Source organism: Papaver somniferum, unplaced genomic scaffold (genome assembly GCF_003573695.1).
Source record: "Papaver somniferum cultivar HN1 unplaced genomic scaffold, ASM357369v1 unplaced-scaffold_117, whole genome shotgun sequence".
Taxonomy (NCBI): Eukaryota; Viridiplantae; Streptophyta; class Magnoliopsida; order Ranunculales; family Papaveraceae; genus Papaver; species Papaver somniferum.
This window is the reverse complement of record NW_020620714.1, coordinates 5,320,072-5,343,734: the sequence shown is the minus strand read 5'-3', so window position 1 is coordinate 5,343,734 and position 23,663 is coordinate 5,320,072. Positions and strand designations below refer to the sequence as shown.

General features: G+C 37.5%; 3 protein-coding genes across 5 annotated transcripts; all 3 read right to left on the bottom strand.

The window, feature by feature from the left end:
• Nucleotides 1-7,776: 7,776 nt before the first annotated feature.
• On the bottom strand, nt 7,777-8,556 carry LOC113329693. Its single transcript, XM_026576536.1, has one exon. It carries the CDS (start codon nt 8,554-8,556, stop codon nt 7,777-7,779), a length of 780 nt encoding a protein of 259 aa, XP_026432321.1.
• Nucleotides 8,557-12,314: 3,758 nt separating this feature from the next.
• LOC113330000 (cysteine protease ATG4-like) lies at nt 12,315-16,301 on the bottom strand. Its single transcript, XM_026576853.1, has 9 exons — nt 16,135-16,301; nt 14,993-15,721; nt 14,810-14,895; nt 14,667-14,717; nt 14,208-14,593; nt 13,707-13,845; nt 13,066-13,121; nt 12,898-12,968; nt 12,315-12,813 (listed from the first exon to the last, which is right to left on the bottom strand). The coding sequence occupies exons 2-9, from the start codon at nt 15,687-15,689 to the stop codon at nt 12,596-12,598; spliced, it is 1,704 nt and encodes a 567-aa protein (XP_026432638.1). The 5' UTR covers nt 15,690-15,721; nt 16,135-16,301; the 3' UTR covers nt 12,315-12,595.
• Nucleotides 16,302-17,046: 745 nt separating this feature from the next.
• Nucleotides 17,047-21,891, bottom strand: LOC113330037 (elongation factor 1-alpha-like). Of its 3 annotated transcripts, XM_026576887.1 has the most exons (11): nt 21,603-21,891; nt 20,866-20,987; nt 20,352-20,513; nt 20,085-20,189; nt 19,747-19,824; nt 19,157-19,485; nt 18,961-19,071; nt 18,388-18,875; nt 17,894-18,062; nt 17,529-17,768; nt 17,047-17,434 (listed from the first exon to the last, which is right to left on the bottom strand). In XM_026576887.1, the coding sequence occupies exons 2-11, from the start codon at nt 20,981-20,983 to the stop codon at nt 17,177-17,179; spliced, it is 2,058 nt and encodes a 685-aa protein (XP_026432672.1). In that variant the 5' UTR covers nt 20,984-20,987; nt 21,603-21,891; the 3' UTR covers nt 17,047-17,176. The 3 variants fall into 3 exon arrangements, with proteins under 3 accessions (XP_026432672.1, XP_026432673.1, XP_026432674.1); XM_026576888.1 differs by lacking the exon at nt 20,085-20,189 and having other exon boundaries at nt 21,603-21,890; XM_026576889.1 differs by lacking the exons at nt 19,747-19,824; nt 20,085-20,189 and having other exon boundaries at nt 21,603-21,890.
• Nucleotides 21,892-23,663: the final 1,772 nt, after the last annotated feature.

Sequence of the window (23,663 nt, the reverse complement as noted above, 5' to 3'; positions counted from 1 at the left end):
CTCACAGATGATCGAGAGACATACAAAGTACCAGCTTTCCAGCGTCTCTGAAAGGTTGATTCATCCATGAACATCTGCAAAAGTCTTCATATTTGACTTGATATTTCTGGAGCGTTGCCCGGAAGATCCAGAAGGGTGGTTGTAACCAGAAGTCACCACTATCTGAGGCGAAAGACATGGAGTCATGGATATACCGATAACAAACTCGCAACAAAAATGGTAACAATCCAACTCTTAACTATTTACAAATTCACTAGTTGTAGTGATTATAACGTCAGAATTTCGAAAACTTGCTCGTTCCGACAAACCTGCAAAGACGAGCAAAATTCCTTATTCAAAATCATGACTTGATAAAACTGTGAACAACCCACACAAATTTTTACTGTGTGAACATCCACTGGTTTTTCAAAATTGGACAGACGTCTATTCTACAATTGTGAAAACTCACATACAGACATTATTTCACCATGTATAATTGTCTGCTTTCAACAGTTGTTCAAAATCAAAACAATGATTTTACAAAATATATATATTTAACGTGAAACTCACGTAAATTTTAAAAATATATCTATATATTTTTGCTCCCTCACACGAGCATCTGTCTTTGAAGTGAGAGTATATTTTCAAAGATTTCTGAAAGCTCGAAGATAAAAAATTTCATGAAAGCTCATAAACAAAATTTTATTACTAATAGACGCACGTCTATTCAAAAAAAAAAAAAAATTCTCTCATACGAGTATCCACCTTTGAAACGAGAGTTTATTCCACTTTGTGAAATTTCACATATTTTAAAAATAAAATTTTGGTTTTCGTGAAACCTTATAGACAAAATTTTATATCATTAGACCCAGGTATATTTTGTTTGTTCCTTAAACTAACGAACGAACGAGCGTCTATTCCTAAAACAAGGATTTCCTTTTCGGGCCCGGCCCATGAATCCTAAACCGACCAAGGACCCGTCATCAAATCAGCAGTTCCATATCAATTTATGCTCTCTGGATGACGCTCTATTATGCCACTGGGGTTTTTCTCAAACCATAATTTGCTCATTCAGTTGAAATCCGGTAATATCTTATATTCTAAATTCATTTACTAATTTTTGTCAGTACCTGGAAAATCACCATTCAATGCTGACTGATGAACATGACTGTTACTAAGCAGGGGACTTAATGTAGATGGTGGATTTTCGATAAGGGCAAAATCGTAAAACCATAATTATACATATTCCGGATCCGGAAATCGGATGAGTATTGAGACTCATGTCTCTCAATAAAGCGTGAAAGCTCATGCCATAAAACCTCTGACTGAGAAGGCAATCTCTCAGAGTATATGTAAATGTGTAGTCTCCCAGCTGAGGCCACGACACGTCTCATGAATACTGAGAAATTTCGGTGATTATTTCTGTATAGAATCGAAAGATTGGATGGCTCCTAGACAGCATGCCTGCTAGTATAGAGCAACAACATCTTCAGGATGCAACCAGGTTATCCCTGACTATACAGGAGAAATATGACACTCATATTGCTCAACTCTCAGATAATTAATGCTCCTAGATAGGAAGCCATGCTAGTATAGAGCCCTCAATTAATTATCTCTAATCGTAGTTGAATGTTCAACTATATTATACGATTCTTCGAATGTTTCGTTACTTCAATTTATGGTTTTCCCAGCAGAATTCCATGGGTTAGTAATAGATATCCAACGTACAGGCATCTGAGCATCGAATAAGCCCTGACTAAAATGGTGCAAGTGTGTTTAGCAATAATGCACAGACCACCATCTGAAAGCGCGAACGAGCATTTCAGAACACGAAGGAATGATGAACCTATGCAAAATAGGAAGAAAAATAATAATAAAAAAATATTTGGAAAGGCGCCAGGGGACTGGGCTCACCAGCCGTCCAGTCATGCCGTGACCAGTCCCGCGCCCAATTTTATATTTTATCATATTTTATTATTTTTCTATGATCTCATGAAAATCCTTTCATTTGAGCAAATCTCCTTCGTTTCAAAGAAATTCCCTAATCTATTGATATTTCCTTATGTCAAAGAAATAATAAAATCAGGAAAGGTGTCACGGTACCAAGTCCACTAGCCGGGCGGCCATGCCCTGGCCGTGGCCGGTCCCACACCTCACGGTTCCTTATTATTTTGTTATTTCCCTCATCCCATGAAAATTCCCTGATTTCATGAATTTTTCCTAAACCCATGAAAATTATTGTAAAATTAGGGGAACCGTGGGACCGGGATTTAGCCGGCCGGTCATGCCCTAGCCGGTCCCACACGCCCCTTATTTTATTATTATTACTTGTTTTGTTTTCCTCATTCCATGAGAACTCCCTGATTTCAACAAAATACCTTGGTTTCAACAAATCTCTTTGATTTTATGAAAATTCCTTAAAATCATGAAAATTGCATAAAATTGGGAAGAGTGCCCGTTGGCCTGCCGGCCATGCCCTTGGCCATTGCCGGTCCCACACTCCATCATTCCCTATTTTATTATTATTTTATTTCTCTCATCTCATGGAAGTTCCCTAATTTTATAAAACTCTCTAGTTTCATGGTATTTCCCTCAATTCAGAGAAAATGCATAAAACTGAGAAAAATGTTCAGCAAAACCCTGGATTCTGCATATTTTCTCAAAATGTTGCTCAAACGCGCATCGGTAAATATTGAAACTCTCAGGACTGAGACACGGACACTATGGTGACACGGGAACATCCCCTTGATATACCAAGGGTGTCCCTAAGTCTTTCAAACAGCCGGTCCCACAGGTTTTAATGATTTTAACCTAATTTGCTCAATTGCTCATATTAGGTTCAAACTCTTTTCAAACAATTGAGGGTTTCCTCAAACGACCATCAATTGGTCCCACGGCCACCAAGATCCGGTCTCATGTCCTCTTGGTCGGTCCCTCATCTTTTCATGACTAGGTTTTATTATTTGACGCTCACACGAGCATTATTTCAATAAATGATTAAACCAGCATTTAATCATTCTTTCACCAACTGGTCCCGAAGAGACTTTGGTATTTTGCTCATTCGAGCATTTGGGCGTTACATGGTGGAGTTATCATCCCAGATAGCCGGTCCCTTCGCTCCGTGCGGTTGATTTTCAATAAATCATCAATTTAATTAAAATTAGGGTTTTTGAATCCAGAGCTCTACAAAAACGTGATTCTGAGCAGATTTAAGTACTGATAATTTATATGTTCAACCCATGATCAACACTTTTATTTATTATACTCGACCCAACAGTCAGTATCTTAAATTAATATTTTATTTGGTCCTTCTACCAACAATTCATCAAACGAGCAATATTTGCTCAAACCGGCAATATTTGCTCAGACCATCAATATTTGCTCATATTAAAGAATATTGGTTCGACTATCAATATTCAACAATTCAGCAACACTTGCTCGTCTTAGGTTATCAACATAATACTGCCTCGTCTCAGCAGACATTTAACTCATGAGTTTCAGAACATTTGCAAATCATGTTCAACTCAGCAATACATGGACTCATCGTCCCATAAAGTCAGCAACTGACTCCACAATCACGAGACATCAATCGTGTCACATGGGGGGATATTAACTAGAGTTTTGGTCTGGCGGTCTACGACACGTGTGTTCATACACACGACGAGAATGTGGGCAAGTCGTGCAATCAGTTGGAAGAGTCAGGAAAGTAGTGGGTGGAAAGTTAACCAAGTCTCCGCACGATGAGCAACTGGTTTTGACATGATTTCCCACTTCCACACTCTGTGAATCCAGCAACTATTACACTTCATGGGATCATGGTGTTTTCAACTTAGCAATATAAAAGACCTCTGAATCATGATTGAAAGGGACAAGCAATTCTCGGCAAGTTCATACAGACAATCTTTCGTCTACACGAACTCATCGTCTGAGCAATCATTCTCAATTGAGTAAAAATTCAATAATTCAGAACTTTCCTACGTTGAATTCACAACACACCTACAATCTCAGATCACTATTGATCCCGCACATTTCTCAGCTTCCCTCCTACAGATCAACCCATCCTCTCTTGTGACCGAATTGACTCTGGAACGGCCATTTTTCTTGGTTTAGGCCGGAGTCATACAGATTGATCTCTCGAACTTAAAGCACTCCCTTCTTGCAGTGCATCTGTATGAAGTTCAACATTTCGCTCGGTTCAAGGAGTCTCCACACGGACGTCTCCTCAATTCCATAAAAACCAGCAAATCGTTTTTCTCTATCTACAGATTGGCGACCAGAGTGGGAGATTAATCTCTCGGTTGCAATCTCACAATTTCACAAGATGGCTGGTTTTAGGTCTGGGTTAGTTACAGGTTCCAACACAAACCACGCTAGCACTAGAAACAACAACAATGAGGATATCCCGGAAACGATTCCAGCCTCTAACACTGACGGTGGTGATTTTATTCCTCCTCACTCCAACACGGAAGGTAATCCTCTGTTCGGCCGACACCCTGAGGAAGTCATAGGAAACACACCACCTACCATCGTTGATCTCATCAAAGTGCAAGAAACTCTTGCAAAGAATCAAAACGATATGTCTACTGCTCAGAAGGAGTTATTTGACTATATGAAGACTCTCACTGGAAAGATGTCAGAGAAAACTCAAGGAAAGGGAAAAGAAAAAGATAAATCCTCAGACGCTGATCCTGAGTTAGTTCCAATTCATACAGTGGATGACGACGAAGTCCGGAAAGATGGAGACGATCCATCAGCAAAGGAATCACCAAATTTCATTACTCGGGAAGATTTGGAGCGCCTTTTGGAGAACCGTGGAAAGGATAAGAAATCACATGTCCATCGTCACCAGCCTCCATACCCTGCTGCTATGCAAAGGATTCCTCTTCCAAAAAGTTATTCCTCTCCAACCTTCACTTTGTATGACGGAACAGGAAATGCTCGGGAACATGTTTCTCGGTTCCTGGAAGCCTTGGGTGAACATGAACATAACCATGTTGTTCGCCTCAAAGAATTTTCAAAATCCTTGAAAGGCAGGGCATACACCTGGTACAACAACATCGCACCAGAAACTATCAAAAATTGGGGAGAAAGGATTAACGCCTTCTACATAAAGTACTTCTTTGTGTCAGAGAAAATTACTCTATCTAATCATTGAAGAATATTTCAGAGGAACAATGAACATCCCAATGACTACGTGAAAAGATTCAGAATCCAGGCCCTGGACTGTCATGATCCAAACGTCACGGAGCAACAACTGGTAGACTTATGTATCAACGGCATGATCCCGGTCTACGGAGATTTATTGGAAAATCTTCGTTTTCATACCTTCTCAGAGCTTCATGAAGCGGCGAAGAGATCGGTAACTACTGCACCCGCGAGACACTCGAGGAAGCAGGCGTCTGATCAAGAAGCAGTAAAACCTCCAGCCTTCTACAAAAACTGTTGCAGAAGGGAGAAAACGGAAATAAAAACCGCCGCGCAATCATACCTCAGCTCCTTCAAAAGCACAAAGGAAGGATAAGCGATACGCACAATCCTCTGACCAACGCACAAGAGTTCCTGATCAAGAAGCACCTGACTTTTCTTTTTTCATTGAAGAGGTGATCGAATTCTTGGATGTCTGGGTCCAAGATGGTGCAATCAAGTTGCCATATGGCAAGAAAGAACCAACTGAAGAAGACATGGAAAGTCCTCGTTACTGTCGCTTCCACAGGTTCGTCAATCATCCCACAAGCGACTGCGGAGTTTTGAAGACATTTTCAAAGAGAAGGTTGATCCACAATATCTTATACTGGGGACAGAAGGAGTACACAAGAATCCTCTCCCAGTCAGAACCTTTACACTCTCTGAACAACCTATCAAAGAGGCAGTTCAATCCTTGGTCGAACGTGAATTACTTTATCTGTCGAAGGCACAAAGGAGATACATGTTCACAGTACTGAACCACATCGTGTCAATAAGACCATTCCGAAAATACTTATTGAGCCTTAAGCCACAGACCAAGAGACGTACGACTGGGGACTGCTTACCACAGTCAATCCCAGAAGAAACGAATTTGGAAGAACGTTGATCGATGCTGGCACCGCCATCAACAACATTCCACTGAAAACCATATATCCACAGGCATCAATCAACAAGGAGCTACTCAAGATCCCATCTCAATCAGAGACCTTGAAGGAACGCTCGGAAATACTTATGGCTACATCACTCTCAAAGTGAACATAAGTTCAACCTGGACGGAAACCAAGTTTCACGTAATCAGGGGATCCAGGATATGACATATCCTTCAAACGAGCGTGGATCCACGCTGAAAAGATGGGTACTTACAAAGCGCCTTTGGTTACACATCTCTCCAACGAAGAAAGATCCGATCCAGAAGGATTGACGGAAGTTCCATCATCAGAGCACTTGGAATTATTTCGAACTTTTATGAGGTTGAAACAAGAACCTGCAAAAATGCATAAACATTCATCAAAAGGTCCAGTACTCAGGCAAGTCTCATTCCTCCCATGTTTATGTCATTTATTTCCTCACATGATATTCTAGCGTGGGGACTCAATTATCCTAGCATCTCTGCTATTGCAAGATGCTATAAGTTGGTAATATCACTTCAACAATATTTTACCAAGTGGTTGAATATGACATTTCTCCGAATCGAGCATCTCACTGAGACATTCATTACTGAGATGATGTTCAAGCACGTCAAAGAACAATTTGGGAATTTCTCCATAGCCTTGCAGGAGTGTTCACGTGTGCCACAAAATCAGAAAGCTCTGATTTCTGCACAAGTGTCGAATCCCACTACCGCGACTAAAGGAATGCCGAATCAAAAGAAGATAGTTGGGACCCAAACGATCAAACCTAAGACATGCTCATCTTTCCTCCTACGATCAAACCATCCTCTCTTGTAACTGAATTGACTCTGGAATGGCCATTGTTCTTTGTTTAGGTCGGATCCTACAAATTGATATCTCGAACTTAAAGCACTCCCTTCTTGCAGTGCATCTGTGTGAGGTTCAACATTTCGCTCGGTTCAAGGAGTCTCCACACGGACGTCTCCTCAATTCCCTAAAAACCAGCAAATCGTTTTTCCCCATCTACACCGTGGTTAACAAAAGCTTCTGGTTCTGCAAAGGATGTCCTTGAGAGTTCTGTACTATTCTACCCATCATGGTAGATCCTGGGTGCCCTAGTCGGTCATGCCAAATCTTGAATATTTTTGGATCGTTAAACTTCTGGTTTATGACACTATAAGATTCACTAGCTTTGATTGTTGTAAGATACAACCCATAAGAGATAGCTGCAAGCTTCTCTACAACACGTTCCTGGAGTGTGTCAGATAATGTGATAGGTAAGTACTCTGTATTATCTTCACTTATTGTTTCTAAATGATATCCATTTCGGTGAATATCTTTGAAACTTAACAGATTTTTCAAAGATCTCGGAGAATACAAGGCATCACTGATTTTCAGTTCTGTACCTCCTGCTAAGATAATATTGGCTCTTCCGAACCATCTATTAAATTTGTTGAACCAGAGATAGTGTTTACTTTTGCCTTATATCCTTTCAAATCAGTAAAATATTTATTACTGCGAAATATTTTATTAGTCGTATTACTTTTGGAATCCATACCCTTCACAAAAAATATAATACATGGATAACAATGAGTTAATAAAACATACGTATTATATTAAACATGTAATTATACATACAAAAGATGATATAAAAACCAAAATACAACTTAGAGTACACACAACTATATTACAAAATAGACTAGTTCACAACTAGTTTACAGAACTAGTTAAGTTCTTCATCATCTGATTTATTAAGAAAATCAGATATGTCCCACTTTCCTTCTTCTGACTTTGTAAGAAAATCAAAGTCTAAATGGGGAGAACTAGTAGAAGCCTCATTAGTCTCTATAAGATTTGTTTGAATATCAACTGCGGGTCGCTTCAGGGATGCTTGATATAGATTAGCAAGATGCTTGGCAGTACGACAGATACGTGACCAATGACCAGTCATACCACAACGGTAACAAACACCTTCCTTGTTCTTTATAGGCTTGTCAGACGAATCTTTTTCTTTATCTGGATTCTGTTCTTTCTTTGGGGTGCCATCTTTCCACTCCTGTTGGTTTGGCTTAAACCCTGAATTCTTATCTTGGTTCTTTTTATTACCACGACCACGTTTCCCTTTACCCTTATTATTTCCCCGTGCATTACCATTGGTAGAACTCGTTGTTGCATGTGATTCAGGCACAGAAACAGATCCCACAAGACGAGATTCATGATTTCTTAATAATAATTCATTATTCTGTTCTGCAACAAGCAGACATGAAATCAACTCTGAGTATTTCTTAAAACAACGCTCTCTATATTGTTGGTGCAAGACAACATTCGAGGCGTGGAAAGTGGTAAAAGTTTTCTCGAGTAATTGTTCATCGGTTATATTTTCACCACACAATTTCAGATGTGAAGTGATTTTAAACAACGCAAAATTATACTCAGAAACAGATTTAAAATATTGCAAACGTAAATTCAACCAATTATTTTTGGCTTTAGGCAGAATAACCATCTTCAGGTGGTCATATCTATCTTTCAAGCAACTCCACAGAACCTCAGGGTCCTTAACGGTTAGATATTCTGATCTTAACCCGTCGTGGATATGATGACGAAGAAAAATTAAAGGCAATGCTCTATCCTGATGGGATGCAGCATTTCCCGCTTTAATCGTGTGGACAAGATTCTTAGCTTGGAGATGTAACTCCGCATCCAGAACTCATGAAATATATTTGTTACCAGAAATATCCAAAGCTGAAAAATCTATCTTAGTTAAATTCGATGACATATCGATAATATAGTAATTAAAGTTATCTTTCGCTTCGGAAAATTTTGGCAGCACTTATTTTACCAGAACTAACAATAACCCAAAGCTCAAAGAAAATAGAGCTAACTTGTGGCTCAAAGAAAATAGAGCTAACTCGTGTTGATAACATGTAATAATTAAGCTACTAATAATATTAGTTAGGCACTAATATTAGATATAATCCCAAAATAATTAAATTTAGATAATATAAGAGAGAAGAGTGGTTTCTTATTAAACTTATAAGAAAATGGAATAACTAAATAGTTACAACTCACAAGTATATATAGGGAACCAAATATGGTGTAGATGTTTATAAGGATGACACGGAACTTCATTAGTGTCAGCTTATGTATATAACACCCACCTAGTATACCATGCATAAAGACATCAAGTAGCTTATTACTAACTAAATTAGTAGCAATCCATTAAGTTGCTTCATGTCATTTAGTTTTCATGTAGAGAGACACCACATTACATGAGTAGTAATTACTTGGTTATTCACTATTCCACTTCTGGTGGATAGGTTTTAGGGATATCATACATGGATGTAGGCATCCACATATATATAATAGATCTCTTTTTTTTTTTTTTTTTTTGTGCATAAGAATGCAAACATAAATAACTTGTCTAACTGTTTTAACTAACAGGTGCAAATGAACATATTCCTATCAATTTATAGTCCAGTCCGAGAAGACGCATTGATTCATGTCCTTCAGCTATTTTATGTCTTCTATTTTCTGTTGGGGCTTTATTTTTCCTTGGACGAATAATTGATCAAGTGAATCGTCCTATGTGACTCCGTTTTAAAATGCAGATTGGTCAATTTATGGTGTGGGAATATAAGTTTTAATTTTATAGATACGTGATTAAGGATCGTTGAACTTCATGATAATCACACGATAATTATATGCAAGAATAGTTTATACGGAATACCTGACAGCGCTAATCCAACATACGTCGATCATTTTTGGGACAGCGATAATACCTTGTGGAGGTCATGGTTTCTCTCTCTTGACCATAACCGTAATGAGTTGTTAATTCCTTGGATGCAATAGTGATGGTTACTGTTTCCTTTTCATAGGTAGAAAGAGGACCAAGTTCCTAGGATTTTAGTATTAGCCTTAGATCTCGACCGTCTATCAAATAAGAGATATATTAGGAATCTGACTCCTTATATAAACTAAGTTATAGATATTTAGCAATATCCTAGTGATGACCAAGATTCTCACAAGGGCCAATAAAGATAATTAATCTCTAGAAGACAACCAAGAATTTAAAGATTAGTTGATAGGCTAAGTACCTGAAAAATGTTACCGTATTTGTTAAATTTTAAGTCGGACAACATGTGTATTTATATTTGACTCGGTGGATCCCAATTAATTTCTGACTCGGCGCGAGTCAGATTTCAAACCACTTATTTATGTGGGAATGTTATAAACACCACTTTATTTATTTATTACTATTATTTTGAATTCGCTACATAACTCAGGACTAACACCTGACTCAGACCTGTTTGAATCTAGTAACAAAATACACTGACTTATCAGATCAAACCACCGACTCGCATATATTTGAGTCAAATCTGATTCAAAATTCAAATATATTGGGTTAGGTAATTTTAATTAGTCACTTCCAGAAAACAAACAAAAAAATAAATAAAATGGTGTTAAGAGTAATAATTACCACATCTTCAAAAAAAGAAAAAAAATGGTAATAATTACTTTTGCAGTTTTAGATGTAATAAAAGACGCACATAGGAAAAACTCATTTTAAGGTGGAATCTCCCAACTACATTATCTGTTCGATAGTGTAAGGAAACTGTCCACAATGTAGCGAAACCAGGTATTGGCTTTTTATGAGGCTCGCTAACCCCACCGAGCTACAAACCTATTTTTTAAATTAGACTATTATTGGGGCATCACACTTTTTTAGAGGAGCTTTATTTGGATTTTTTGTGTCTAAAAAAGCGGTTATGGGATATCCTTTACTTAGGTACAAAATGTCTAGAATATCCTTTATAACTAAAATAAAAGCATAAAAACCCAATCTTTTCTAATCTAATCCTAAAAAAAAAAGACTGCTCCTCTTCTTTCCTTCGTCTTTCTTTTCTTCCTCTCCTCCATTGTTAGTGCTACGTCTAGGTCCACCAACCGTAATATTGGTTTATGAAGAACTTACGTCCAGGTTGGATAAATTCCAACGTAAAAATAATTTGCATGTTGGGTTACGTTCGGGTTCCCTTAGTTCCAACCGTAGAATTGAATTTACGTCTAGGTTTATCTTATAGGCTAACATAGACTAATTGTTCATGTATCTTTTGAGAGTTTTGCTCATATTGGATTACGTCTAGGTTTTGTGAATTGATTTTCCAGACGTAATTGTGTACGTCTAGGTTCGTGGCTAATTTTTTCTGGACGTAATCATCTACGTCTGGGTTTTTGAAAAAAATCTAACCCAGACGTTTTAGATTATGGTTGGAAATCCAAAAATCTAATCTAGACGTAAAACGGGTAATAAATACCGATGCAAAACATATTTTACGGTTGGGTTGGGGAACCCAGACGTAATTCAATTTTTGTCTTATTGGAAACCAGTTACGGTTTGGAGTTCTTCCAAACCCAGGCGTAAATTTTAATTACGGTTGGAAACGAAGCCCAACCCAGACGTAATTTGCCATGAAAGTCTAAAAATCTGAAATTTTTTACGTACTTAAGCTAGTTTTGAGCGAAATTGAACCCATGGGAGATAGTTTAGAGGTGTACATGTTGATTTTCAACCATTGGTTCTTCAGTTTGTTAATTTATTTCTTCAATTGGTTGAGATTCATCATCACTTTGTGTTAAACCCTCTCTACCATCTAACAAAATTGATCTTCTTAATTTAATTATTATCTAATTAAATCAAAATTAACTACATAAAGGTTGTTTGGTCATTACAAAATTATTTGAATTAAGGGGTTTTTGATATTATTTGTGGGTGACCTATTTTTGTCTTATTAGGTGACGTCACTCTAATAGAATATGACACCCAATAATAACCTTCTTTTTAAATCATCCCTAATCAATATGTTTGGAGCTCAAATTGATATTCCCATCACCACGACCTAATTTAGTTTTCTCCAAAGTCTTATTATTTCTCATGATTTGTAACTTGATCTCTTATATATCTGTTGTGCTCAAGCACATCCTCTGACATAACTTGTCTATCTCTTTTAACTAACAGTTGTAACTTGCAAATGAACGAACTCTACCAATTTATAAGACATCCATTCATGCTATTTAAACTTTGATTAGTCAAATATACATGATATGTAGCCCAGTATTAATAACTTCGTTAAGATAATATTTTTTGCCGGTCCCGATTTGAGCAAAAAATTATCTAAGAATTGGGTATTGTAATTGTTACATCTGAATGAATTTAAGATCGCCGATTCTCCACTGATCGCCGCTGGTGACAAAGCATAAAAGGAAATCAAGAAATCCAGGTAGAAACAAGCGAGGAAATGAACAATGGTTGGTATTTAAAGAATGGACAGCCCTTAAAATCTATCTTACATGGTGCTGTCATATTTTGTAAATGAGAGAGGAAGTTGTAATGTACAATGTGAGGTGATCAAATCAGATGAGGGAAATAAAATGACAGAAAATGTATCCTGAATTTAAGATCCATAACTGTGGCCCATGGCATGGTGGTACCAACAGACAAGCTAAAAGCAAACTTCATCCCATGTTCGTTCCATCTGTCATTATCAGAGAAGCTGCCACTCATCCCCTTGCGGATGATCCTCTAAATCACCCATCCTCGACTCCATATCTAGGTTATCGCCATCTTCTCCATGTTCACCCGCTACATCTCTGTTTTGGACTTCCCTTGGCAGACTGCGTGACTCTGTTATGGTGAACAACGGTGCACCACTAGATTCCTCTGCTAACTTTGAAGCTCGAGCGCAGAAATCATCGAAATCATCTGCAAATGAACCAGTATAAGTCTCCTTTCCCTATCAGCACCCAAACAAATCAGAAATACAAAAGAATGGAAAAGCCAGCATACCTTTGTCACGGCAGTAAAATCCAATCGCCAAGGATGGATCGATCATGTCGAGGGGAAGGTTTCGAACAACACTGAGATGAATGGATAAAATAAGTCAAGATGCCAGAAAAGCAAATATTAATCTTGGATAAACTTGATTTTCATACTGCTTGTAAGAACAACTCGTACCTGCAGTGGTATGATGTAGTATCAGCCTCAAGATTCTCTTTCCGGAGTTCAGCCACCTTGTTACACAACCAGATTTAGTTAGCCAATAGAAAGATAACATGTACTTCAGCATATTACTACAAATGACCGATCTGTCAGATTTTTCATTGAATCAGCCATGCCTACACATCACATATTCATGACAATATGACAGGAAACATGAACATAAAAGACGTTTTAAAGTCTCCTACTGCAAATCAGCATTTGATGAAAACTTAAACCAAAAAAATATTTCAAAGGGATAAGTAAAATTTCAGGACAAAGTGTAGTAATCATGTATTTATTCCTCTAATGGATATTGGTGGCCAAAGAAACTTGTTTATTTTCCATCTCTGTTGCAGCAGATCACAACAAGATAACATCTAACAATAGATCATACCAGACGGGTGCGCCAGAAGCAGGACACAATTACATGACTACAAAATGCCTAAAATCTATTACTGCAACATAGGTAAGTCACAAGACAATAAGACATCATAATTGGAGGCTATGAGCCTATGAGGGACTACGATTTTCGAAGTTAGGTTGTAACGTGGAGAACTAATGTGAAGTTTTCAGCAGATAATAATAGCATAAACAAAAGAGCTTCAGATAATATTTACCTGTTGAACTTCATGTGGATCAAGATAGAAAGCTTTATCATCCTGAACTCCAACAATATAAGTTGACGCCCCAGGTTTCCCACCTAAAATTCCCAGGCTTTGGGGAAATGTAAATGTTGCCCGTAATGATGGAATATACCTGATGAAAAAGTTGAGCTAAATGAAAATCTAGATACTTTAAATGATGAAATATGATGCCCTAGCATCATTAACAAAAGTAGCTTGTAATTTGTAAGCTCTACAGCTATATGGAATGTCCTACATTTACATAAGAAGAATCTCAGATTTAGTTCTGGACAGATTACCACTAAATTTTTCTATAGCCATCCAGAAGTTAATTTTACGACTGTTTTAATGATAACAACTGGTCATGGTTAAATAAGTAAAACTACTGATCTCTGGTTAAGCAAACAACGAGATCACCTAAGAGATAAAACCTTTAGCAGAACAGTATAGGTTGTGAACAAATTCATAGCAAAAATGACTTAAAAGTTAACGAACCTGGTATTAACTTTCTCAAGTCCAAGAACCAACGGAACCAGTAGAAGAATAGGAGACCAATCAGCTTGACCATTCCCAAACTCCGAGCAACGTCTAGCAGCATCTTCAATACACAGGACTGGAGCTCCACCTCGTTCCCCATCTTCATCACCAGAAACAATATGTACAGCCATTGGCAATGATGTATGTTCCTTCTCAGGGTCAGCATGCTCTCTGTTCAAGCGTGCAAGAGTTTCCCATGAGCGACACATGGCATATGGTCCCACCCACGAGCCAGCAGCAAGGCCATATGCTTTTCCTGCTTGAATAAGATTATGTATTGAAAAAGCAGACGAGTCTGAATCACCAAATTGGTCTAATATCTTAATATACACCGGGTCGTATGGCTGTAAAACCAACAAGCAAGTGTCAGACATATCCCAACACAAAAAATGACTGAAATTCTAGCAGTACGCCTACCTTTTCGAAGGGTTTTCTCCAGGATCTCCCTAGGTGATGAAATAGCAGTGCCTAAAGCATGAAAGATGTGTTCATTACTTAAATAACATAAGCCAAAGAAAAATCAACAACAAGATATCTGAGGGTTGGAAGAAGTGGAATACCTGAGCAACAAGCATTTGACTGCTTCTATGCATACAACCCCAATGGACATCACTTGTAAGCTTTGAATCACCAATTGCGCTAAAACCTATAAACCAACCGACGATACAGTTTCATTACTGATGCTGTACACTGCATAAATTTAACTGATTCAAACATAACAAGCATATAATTCTTCAACTAACCTTTCCGATATGTCATCCAAATTCTTGACGAGAAATCATCTACGAATTCAACTAACCCGTTACCATGAGTTGAGTCACTAGACAAATCTTCAGGTGAAATTTTATAACAAACGCCTAGAAACCATATCTCACTAGTTGAGCTAGAAACACCAGTATTGCTAGGCCCGATTAACCGCTCTCGGAGTGCCCTCATTGAACTACCAGACACAATTCTCTTCATAGTTGTTGCCCACCCGTTGGCACTTTTAACATCAGTTGAATTCTTTCCAGGCTGAGATGCGTCACTGTATGCTTCAAACACCGAGAAACTAGACGGAAAGAAGCTAGACCACAAAGAACCCTTCACAGACTTGGTAGTATCACTAACTTCTTGTTCTGCACTAACAGATGTTGACTCTTGACTAACAGACGTGGACTCTTGTTCTGCACTAACAGATGCTGACTCTTGTTCTGCACTAATGGACGTTGAATCTTGCTGTACACTAACAGAAGTTGACTCTTGTTCTGCACTAGCCAACGCTGACCCTTGTCCTGCACCAACAGACGGTAAAACTTGTTCTGTACTAACAGATTCTATGTGTTGTTTTAAACTAATAGACGGTGTTGAATCTGTACAAGGAGAGGAATCAACTAGAGTTGTGGTATCAGGAATTTTATCAAGTGACCCAACCTTCTCAGGAGAGCTACTACTCTTCATCACCTAGTCATACAGACAAATATAGTAATCACCTGCATATGAAACATGATCAAAACACGAAAAGTCAATCTCAGTCTCAATTATAACATACATTCTTCCCCACCCCATCCAACACCACCACCACCACCACATCCAATTCCTACTTTCATGTCGGAATTACAGAAAAACTTTTTCCATAATTACACAAACTAACAGTTTTTTCAGTTCAAAAATACCTAAAATATCATGTGAACTCAATTTGGGGACGTCTCTCAAATTCAATAAATATCAGTTTACAATGAAAACCCTAATCAGAACATGCTTGATTCATCACGCTAAACAAGAAATTGAACAACTATAAACGAAAGAAACAAGTATTTATTAGGTTAAAATCTTAGCAAAAATTACAACTTCACAGTGAAATTAGGTTTAATAAAATAAAATCACGAACTGAAATTGGACTTACCTGAGAAGATCAGAGCTGCTGAGGAAGCTGAATTGAGGATCTGATCAGTAGAAAGAATATTTGGGGGAAAAGGAATTAGGGTTTTTTATTGTTTGTTGTTGTTGGGGGTGTTTTTTGAAAGAGAAGACTTGGGAACGAATGATTGTGATTTTGGTGTATAAAAATAAAAATAAAAAAACAAAAACAAAGCGGTTGGATATAGGGATTGTCAATCAGAAGCCAGGCCGGGCACTCTTTGACGTGTCCTACTCGTTTACTCTTCTCTTTTGATGGCAATATCAATCTTCCGTTTAATTTTGATCTGACTCGGACACATGGGTCTGACTCCGTATCTAACTCGGCCAGTCAGATCGTTTGTTTTTTTTTTCCCGGGATCTGATTCGAGTCATAAATTTCACGATTTATAAAGTGCTGATATCATTTCATCGATCCAACAGCCAGGTTCGGTAGGATTTTTTTGTCCTATTTGAAACGGTATCAGCACTTAGTAAAACTGGTATCCCCTTTATAAATCATGATAACTTTGATATGGAGATGTTAGAGTCTGGTACATTGGACTTGTGTTTGAAAGGGTACAAAAAAAAATTCTATTACCTTGTTGAATAATTTCTGAGACAGATATACCGAGTCAGAATTGGATTAACGGGTTATTTGTTTTTTCTGACTCAACTGACTTATCTAGATGTGATTATCCATCTGAATTTGACTCATTACATCTGACTCAAAAATACTAATAAAATAGCCCAACGAGTCAGACCTCTAGTCAAACATAGGAAAAATTGGAAAACCAAATGCTCTGGCATCAGATCATATGCCAAGTCAGATCCAAACAGGTGTGTGCCATGAGTCACAATAGGAAATCAAGTCTTGTAAGTGATTATAATAGGTCTAGCCGGGAGTGGTTGCATCAGATTTTCTCTGAATAATTGTGTGGAATAACATTCGTATATATGTAAATAAATTGAATTCAGTTGATACGTTACATTTGAGCTAACTTTGGATTGGGCAAGAAAATTGTATCTTGCAAACCATGGAAAAAACATTACTCAATTATCCGGGTTATGATCCCAACAGCAATAGTTCTACCCGATGATCGCAAGAAAACCCTCCCCAAAGCTCGACACTCGGAAAACTCTTCTACACATACAGCTGCATCTAGGTTCACCTCTATCAATGCACTTTGTTTGGATGTCAGACAGCGGGGTGCCTTTTTTGAGACTTTCCCAGTTTTCTGATCCAACAAAGACACTATCTTTTTAACTCTGGCCGCCTCTTTGGCATGATGTACATGAAATTCAATCTGCACAGTTCCATGTTTGAGTTGATTGAGCTATATATATGAAGATTATTTATTTAATGATGTACTAAGAAAATCGTTGTGAAAAGACACTGACCTGTGAACCGATTAGAATAGGCATTACAACATCCAAAACAAGGACCTTCAATTCGAAACAGGATGCAATAGCCACGGGAAAATCTGGGTGACAGAGTACACCACCAGCCATCACACGATTTGCATCAATGCCTTGTAGACTAACAGCCACATTATCACCAGACCTGGCGACACTGCAAGGTTTAGAGTCACGTTCTATGGTACGAACTGTTGCTACGTCTCCATAAGGCAGCACCATGACCTACAAGCACCAAAGATGTATAATAGCGATGAGACGAGCTCTCAGAATAACAAATCCGCGCTGCTTTGAAAAGAGAATTGCACATAGTTTTTATTAATTTCGATCAGCACAATTGAAATGTATACCTTTGAACCATTTCGAAGAGCTCCAGATTCCAATTTCCCACTAACTGCCAGTTGCCCTAATGATTGTGACTTAATGAAGTCACAGATAGGCATCCGTAAAGGCTTAGAGACATCTCTAACAGGTGGTTGCAATGAATCTACAGCATCCAAGAGATATGGGCCCTCATACCTGCAAACCAGAATAAGTGATATATTTAAAAGTAGTCACCAACACTGTAAAACATGTCAGTTAGTCATCATGTTAGGCCTGGCAAAACCTAACAAAACACCATAAGGTCAACAACAACCCTGATCGCCAGGTGGGAAAATCCTGACACGTTGGCACTAAATCGATCAACCTAACTCTACCTCGCTGCAGGATCAAAAAGGTCAACTTCAAACACTATTCTAGCTAATAACTATTTCCATGTCTAACTGAGCATCAACTTAAGTTTCAGCTTGACCATCAACAACAGAAATCTGAACAAAAGAAAGGAGTCAATGTAGGCACTAACCAAGATGATAAACGGGCATCAGAAGCAGCTGTGACCAAATTCTGATTTTCCATAGCACTCAAGGGGATCCATGATAAAAAAGAGTCCTTGAAACCACAAGATCGAAGAAAGAGACCAAGTTGCGATTTTATTGAATCAAATCTTTCCTTTGCGTACCCAACCACATCCATTTTATTTACAGCGACAATAACTTGATCGACCCCAAAACTTCTTATGAGCTGTGCATGCTCTCTTGTTTGCCCCCCATTAGCATCTATACCAGCTTCAAATGCACCCATTGAAGCATCAATAACAAGAATGGCAGCATCTGCTTGCGTAGCGCCAGATATCATATTTGGGACAAAATCTTTATGACCAGGAGAATCTAGCACAACAACATGATACTTCTTGGAGTCAAAATAAGCCACACCAACTGTCATTGTAATACCCCTTTCCCTCTCTTCGGCACTCTCATCCATTGCCCATGCAAAAGCAAAGGACCCCTTTCCCTGCATTAAGTGGTATTCAACAATTCATGACTATATCCACAACAACGGGACTTCTAAGAAAGAGTTTGAGTAAAAGTTCGCAAACCTGTTGCTTAGCCTCTTTTTCATATTTGTGCATTTCTTTCTGGGAAATTCGCCCTAAAAGATTTAGAAGTCTGCCCGACAGTGTTGATTTTCCCGAATCAACATGACCCACCTGTAACATGATCAAACTTTCAATAAGGAGAATGCAGTAATTGGGAAAGACAATCAGAAGAAGTGGACAAGGGTGATAGACTCACAATAGCAAGATTCAATTGAGTCAGTTTTCCATCTTGTTCTGGAAGCATCCATTTCTCTGGCTTGTATGGTGAGACTGATTTAGCCTTCTGCGTACTTACACGATTCTGGGAAGAACCAGAACCAGCACTCATCTTTACTTTGTTGAAACTGTTGTTTAGTGTTTGTAGATTGTCGTCATCAAGTGAGGATCCATTTCTCCCATATGAACTTGGTTGTCCAACTTCAGGCACACTAGCAGAGGGAGCCTTTAACTTATTCTTGCTTGGAAGTTGATTAACCTTTTCTTTTTTCTCACTGATGCCTGAAGAAGACAATTCCATAGTGTTCCCTACAAGTAAAGGGCACATTGAAAAAGAACCAATGGAGTCAGACTAACATGAAACTACTGAAGACTCCATAAATAAGATAAAAGATTTAGGGAGTTCTATAAACGTGGCTCCATATACATCTGAGATTTATATATTCAACAAGTTTATGTCTCTTAACGGTTTCCAGTAAAAAAAAAAAATTCAAAAAATTATGGCTCATTGGTCGTGTTCCATAATCTCACTTCTCAAGGTTCGGCGAGGCTAGGGAATAGACCGGATACCTTGTGGGAACTTCATGGCAGAATGTTTTCCAAATTTAACCAAATCCTCCTGAAGGACACTATCAATCTTGAAAGAGGCTGTTAACAACATAAAGATGTACATTTTAGAACTCTATAAATGTGCAGAAAGACTGATAAAATGCCATACTAGAACCTGCAAAACAGCTTTAAGGCGTTTGTTTACTGAAGTAAAATATGTTTTTATATGTCGAACAACCAATGCTGATTAAGATTGTACTCATCAGCATTCAGCAAACACACACAACTTTAGAAATTATAATTTCTGGGGATATCTCGAATCATGTTGATATTATTGGTTACACTGTTAGCAAAATCACCATTTAGCCTCTGAATGATAACATCCATTTCGTGCGTCCTACGAGGCAAAGGTGCAAGAAGAGCTTGGGCCAGTATGGATGCTCCATAACCTTTGGACACATCAGCTGCATGGAAAAATCTCCATTCTATAAAGGGAAGATGCACATGACTCTAAGGAAATAAAACCACACAATTTACATCCCTAAGCATAGCTAAGGAAATAAAACCACACAATAGCCAGATACATAAAAAGGGGAAAAAAAACACAGAACGTCACAGTTGCTTACCTGATTTTTTATTATTGCCATTGTTGCTGACAACAGGGTCCCGAAGAACTCCGCAGATATCACAAGCAGATAAGTCTTCATCATTTGCAAATGTGCAAATCGGACAGCTCCAAGTCCCAGGCTTAGAGGCAGTCTGGAAAACTTTAGGGGTTTCTTCTTCCACTACAGTAAATAACAATGGATAAATTAGCAATCAATAGTTATCAAGTTATCTGAAGTAGAACAGAAATCGATTTTAGGTTCCAAACTTGGACACATTTCGATCAAGGAAGGATATGTAAAGAGCTTGTCAGTAGCAGAAATAATTTATTCACGAGACGTGTCTTCAGATTCCATCTACAGTCAAAACCATATGGAGGATACAGAACCTAAACTTATTCTGTATCAGTCCTTCACATGAATGAAAAATCAACCCCAATAAGTAAAACTGGTTTTGAATTTTAAATGGTCTTCAAGATAACAGAAAACTGTATGAAATTCAAGAAGAATTGAATCGTAAATTTGGAGTACTAACCATATCCATCTACATCTGGATTATCACCATATGCTTCATCTGCATCCTCATCATAGCCATAATCATCATAGTCACCATAGTCATCGTATCCCAAGTCGTAGCCCGCTTTACGAGGCATGATTCTAAGACAAAAATAAAAAATGCATTAAGAATGCACTTCATAATAAATCCATGAATTATGAAACAAAATTTTATTCAAGTGCATACGGTTTCCAGCAGAGGAATGTAACCCCTGAGACACAAAGTATCCAATGCCACATCTCAAACACTAACCCAAGATTCCAAACCCCATTCTATACTCTAAACCCTACCTTTACTCATCCAATTTACCTTCTACAATTTCCTGAATTTCAAGTTATCGAAATCAAATTATCTAGGTTTTACGCAATTGAACTCAACAAAGGTTCCACATTTACCATTAAAGGGTACAATTTCCTGCTTTCACGAGTTATCAAAATCAAATTTTCTGGGTTAAACATAATTAAACTCACAAAGGTTCCAGCTTTATGATTAAATACTACAAATAACATAAAATTAAGTAATCCCATCAATGCAATTTAAGATTCTTAATCCCTAGAATGGATTTTCCAATAGCAGATTCAACTGTTCTCAATAACCACAAAGAAATTTTAATTACACAATTTAAACCCTAACTAACAGTTTCCAAGCTCCGAAAAACCCTTAACTCAATTGAAACTCAGAAATTGGTAATGAGATTCAGAAAAGGAAGAAAGTACCTTTTTGAGTTCTTCTTCTCTCACAGTAAGAACAATCAGAAATTAGGGTTTGAGATTTAGAAAAAGAAGAAAAAGCAGCTTGAATCGAAATTTTGAAACAGCAACCGGCAGAATCATGGGGTTTTTTTAGTGTCTGTAATGAGAACGATGCTGAATATTTTTTTAGTCACAGCAACTTCAACATAGTATTCCGAAATTTGTACGATATTTTTTTCTGCCCGAGTATTTATAAATCCTCGTGTATACTGGAATTAGAAATACAGACGAAATCGATTTTTATTTGTTTAAGGAAAGACTCGAAACTTTGATCTAAAACATGGAAAGACCCCTGATTCAATGTGGAAGGAGATAAAATATAGAAAGGGAAATTAGGGGGAGACCAATAATAAAAAATATTCTCATTCTCAGCCCACAATTAATTTTGGGTACTGTCACACTCATAATTATTTCCGTGACACCCATAATTATATGAAATTATTAAAAACTTCTTCATGACGGATTATGCATCTGCATGACTGAGTTATGCATCAGGGGTATAATTGGCAACTCAACTTGGACATAACATATCTAAAAATCCGCACCTTAGAAATTTACAAAATTTTATATGGTTGGAAATCTTTTAAAGAGAGCTACGCAATGAGTACAAACAACAATATCAAATTTTTGTTTTCATGAAAAAATCGGAGGTGATCGTCGGTTTAGGCAAAATTTTCGAAAACTTGATACATAACCATTATGCAGCCACCAAAAAGGATGCATAACGCATTATGCAGACGCATAACGAATTATGCAACCATTTTCTCGACTGCATAACAAATTATGCATCTGCATAACAAAGTTATGCATCTATAACAAGTCATGTACCCATTGTTTTCGCACCCTTCTTGAGTATAAAAAATTGATGCATAATGCAATATATATCCATATTTACGGATGCATATCATGTTATGCATCTATTTTCTCGATGCATAAAAGATTGTGCGACAATTTTCTCGATGCATAATGCATTATGCAGTCATATTTTCGGATGCATGCATAACAGGTTATGCATCCATTATCACGACTGCATAACAAGTTATGTAGATATTATTGTAGGTCAATGACGAGTTATGCAGCCTTATTTTTTGCTTGTTTCAATACTAAGAAAAAAGTAGCTGCATAAAAAGTTATGCAAAAAAAAAAGCTGCAGAATGTGTTATGCAACCAATTTCGAGAATGCATAACAAGTTATGCAACAAATTTTGTAGATGCATAACCTATTATGCATCACTTTCTCAAGAACAACACTTTCTCAGAAAACCAGCATCTACAAGTTGATCTACAACACCACCAACTTCAACACTTTTACTATTCAAACTGCAGTTGCACTATAACCTGCAATGCTTTAAGCCTTTCAGCTTCAACCCAAATTCAACAGCAACACTAAACTACCTGCAATCTCTTACAATCTCTAACTTCATTGCAGACTCTTAACACCTCTACAAGCATATCCATTTCACATCCATCATCTGCAATCAAATGGAACTACCAAGAATTCATCTACACTTTCTCAAGAACAAAAACTCAACCAAACAGTTAGACGAAAAAAGTAAAAAAAATATGATGATCATGGGTCAATTTGAACATTCAGGTAATAAACCAAACAGTTAGGGGACAAGTTAAAAAAAAATTGAACACAAACCAACTTCCTTGTCTGCAATATCCAACAGCAAACCCATATCAATATCAACTCCAATTTTCGTTCGATTAATGGTCACCAGTAAGCCCTAAATTTAATGCAAAATTTATCACAAACCCACACTCAAATTAGAAGAAATTCACAATTTTTCACGAAAGTCCACAATCCCTAATTCCTAAACATAAAAAATCAAATTTTGAGCAAAATGAAGCTCAAACAAAAAACAAATTTATGTCTTTTAACAAATTTTTTACATGTACAAACAATAAGCAAAACCCACTTTGAATTGAGACTAAATTGACAAGAATTATGAAAATTTTAAGATTCCCTAATTGAAAAGTTAAAGAATAAATTGACCTCAGCAGCAAGGTATTCAAGAACAA

Excerpts from the sequence above, each read along its gene's own strand:
- LOC113330000 (XM_026576853.1), bottom strand. The coding sequence starts at position 15,689 with ATGAAGAGTAGTAGCTCTCCTGAGAAGGTTGGGTCACTTGATAAAATT. Across the intron at positions 14,718-14,809 it reads GTCAAATGCTTGTTGCTCAG|GCACTGCTATTTCATCACCT; the intron begins GTATTCCACTTC and ends TTCATGCTTTAG. Across the intron at positions 13,122-13,706 it reads ATCCACATGAAGTTCAACAG|GTGGCTGAACTCCGGAAAGA; the intron begins GTAAATATTATC and ends TTGTGTAACAAG.
- LOC113329693 (XM_026576536.1), bottom strand. The coding sequence starts at position 8,556 with ATGGTTATTCTGCCTAAAGCCAAAAATAATTGGTTGAATTTACGTTTG.
- LOC113330037 (XM_026576887.1), bottom strand. The coding sequence starts at position 20,983 with ATGCCTCGTAAAGCGGGCTACGACTTGGGATACGATGACTATGGTGAC. Across the intron at positions 20,514-20,865 it reads TCCAGATGTAGATGGATATG|TGGAAGAAGAAACCCCTAAA; the intron begins GTTAGTACTCCA and ends TATTTACTGTAG. Across the intron at positions 20,190-20,351 it reads TGGCAATAATAAAAAATCAG|CTGATGTGTCCAAAGGTTAT; the intron begins GTAAGCAACTGT and ends TTTTCCATGCAG.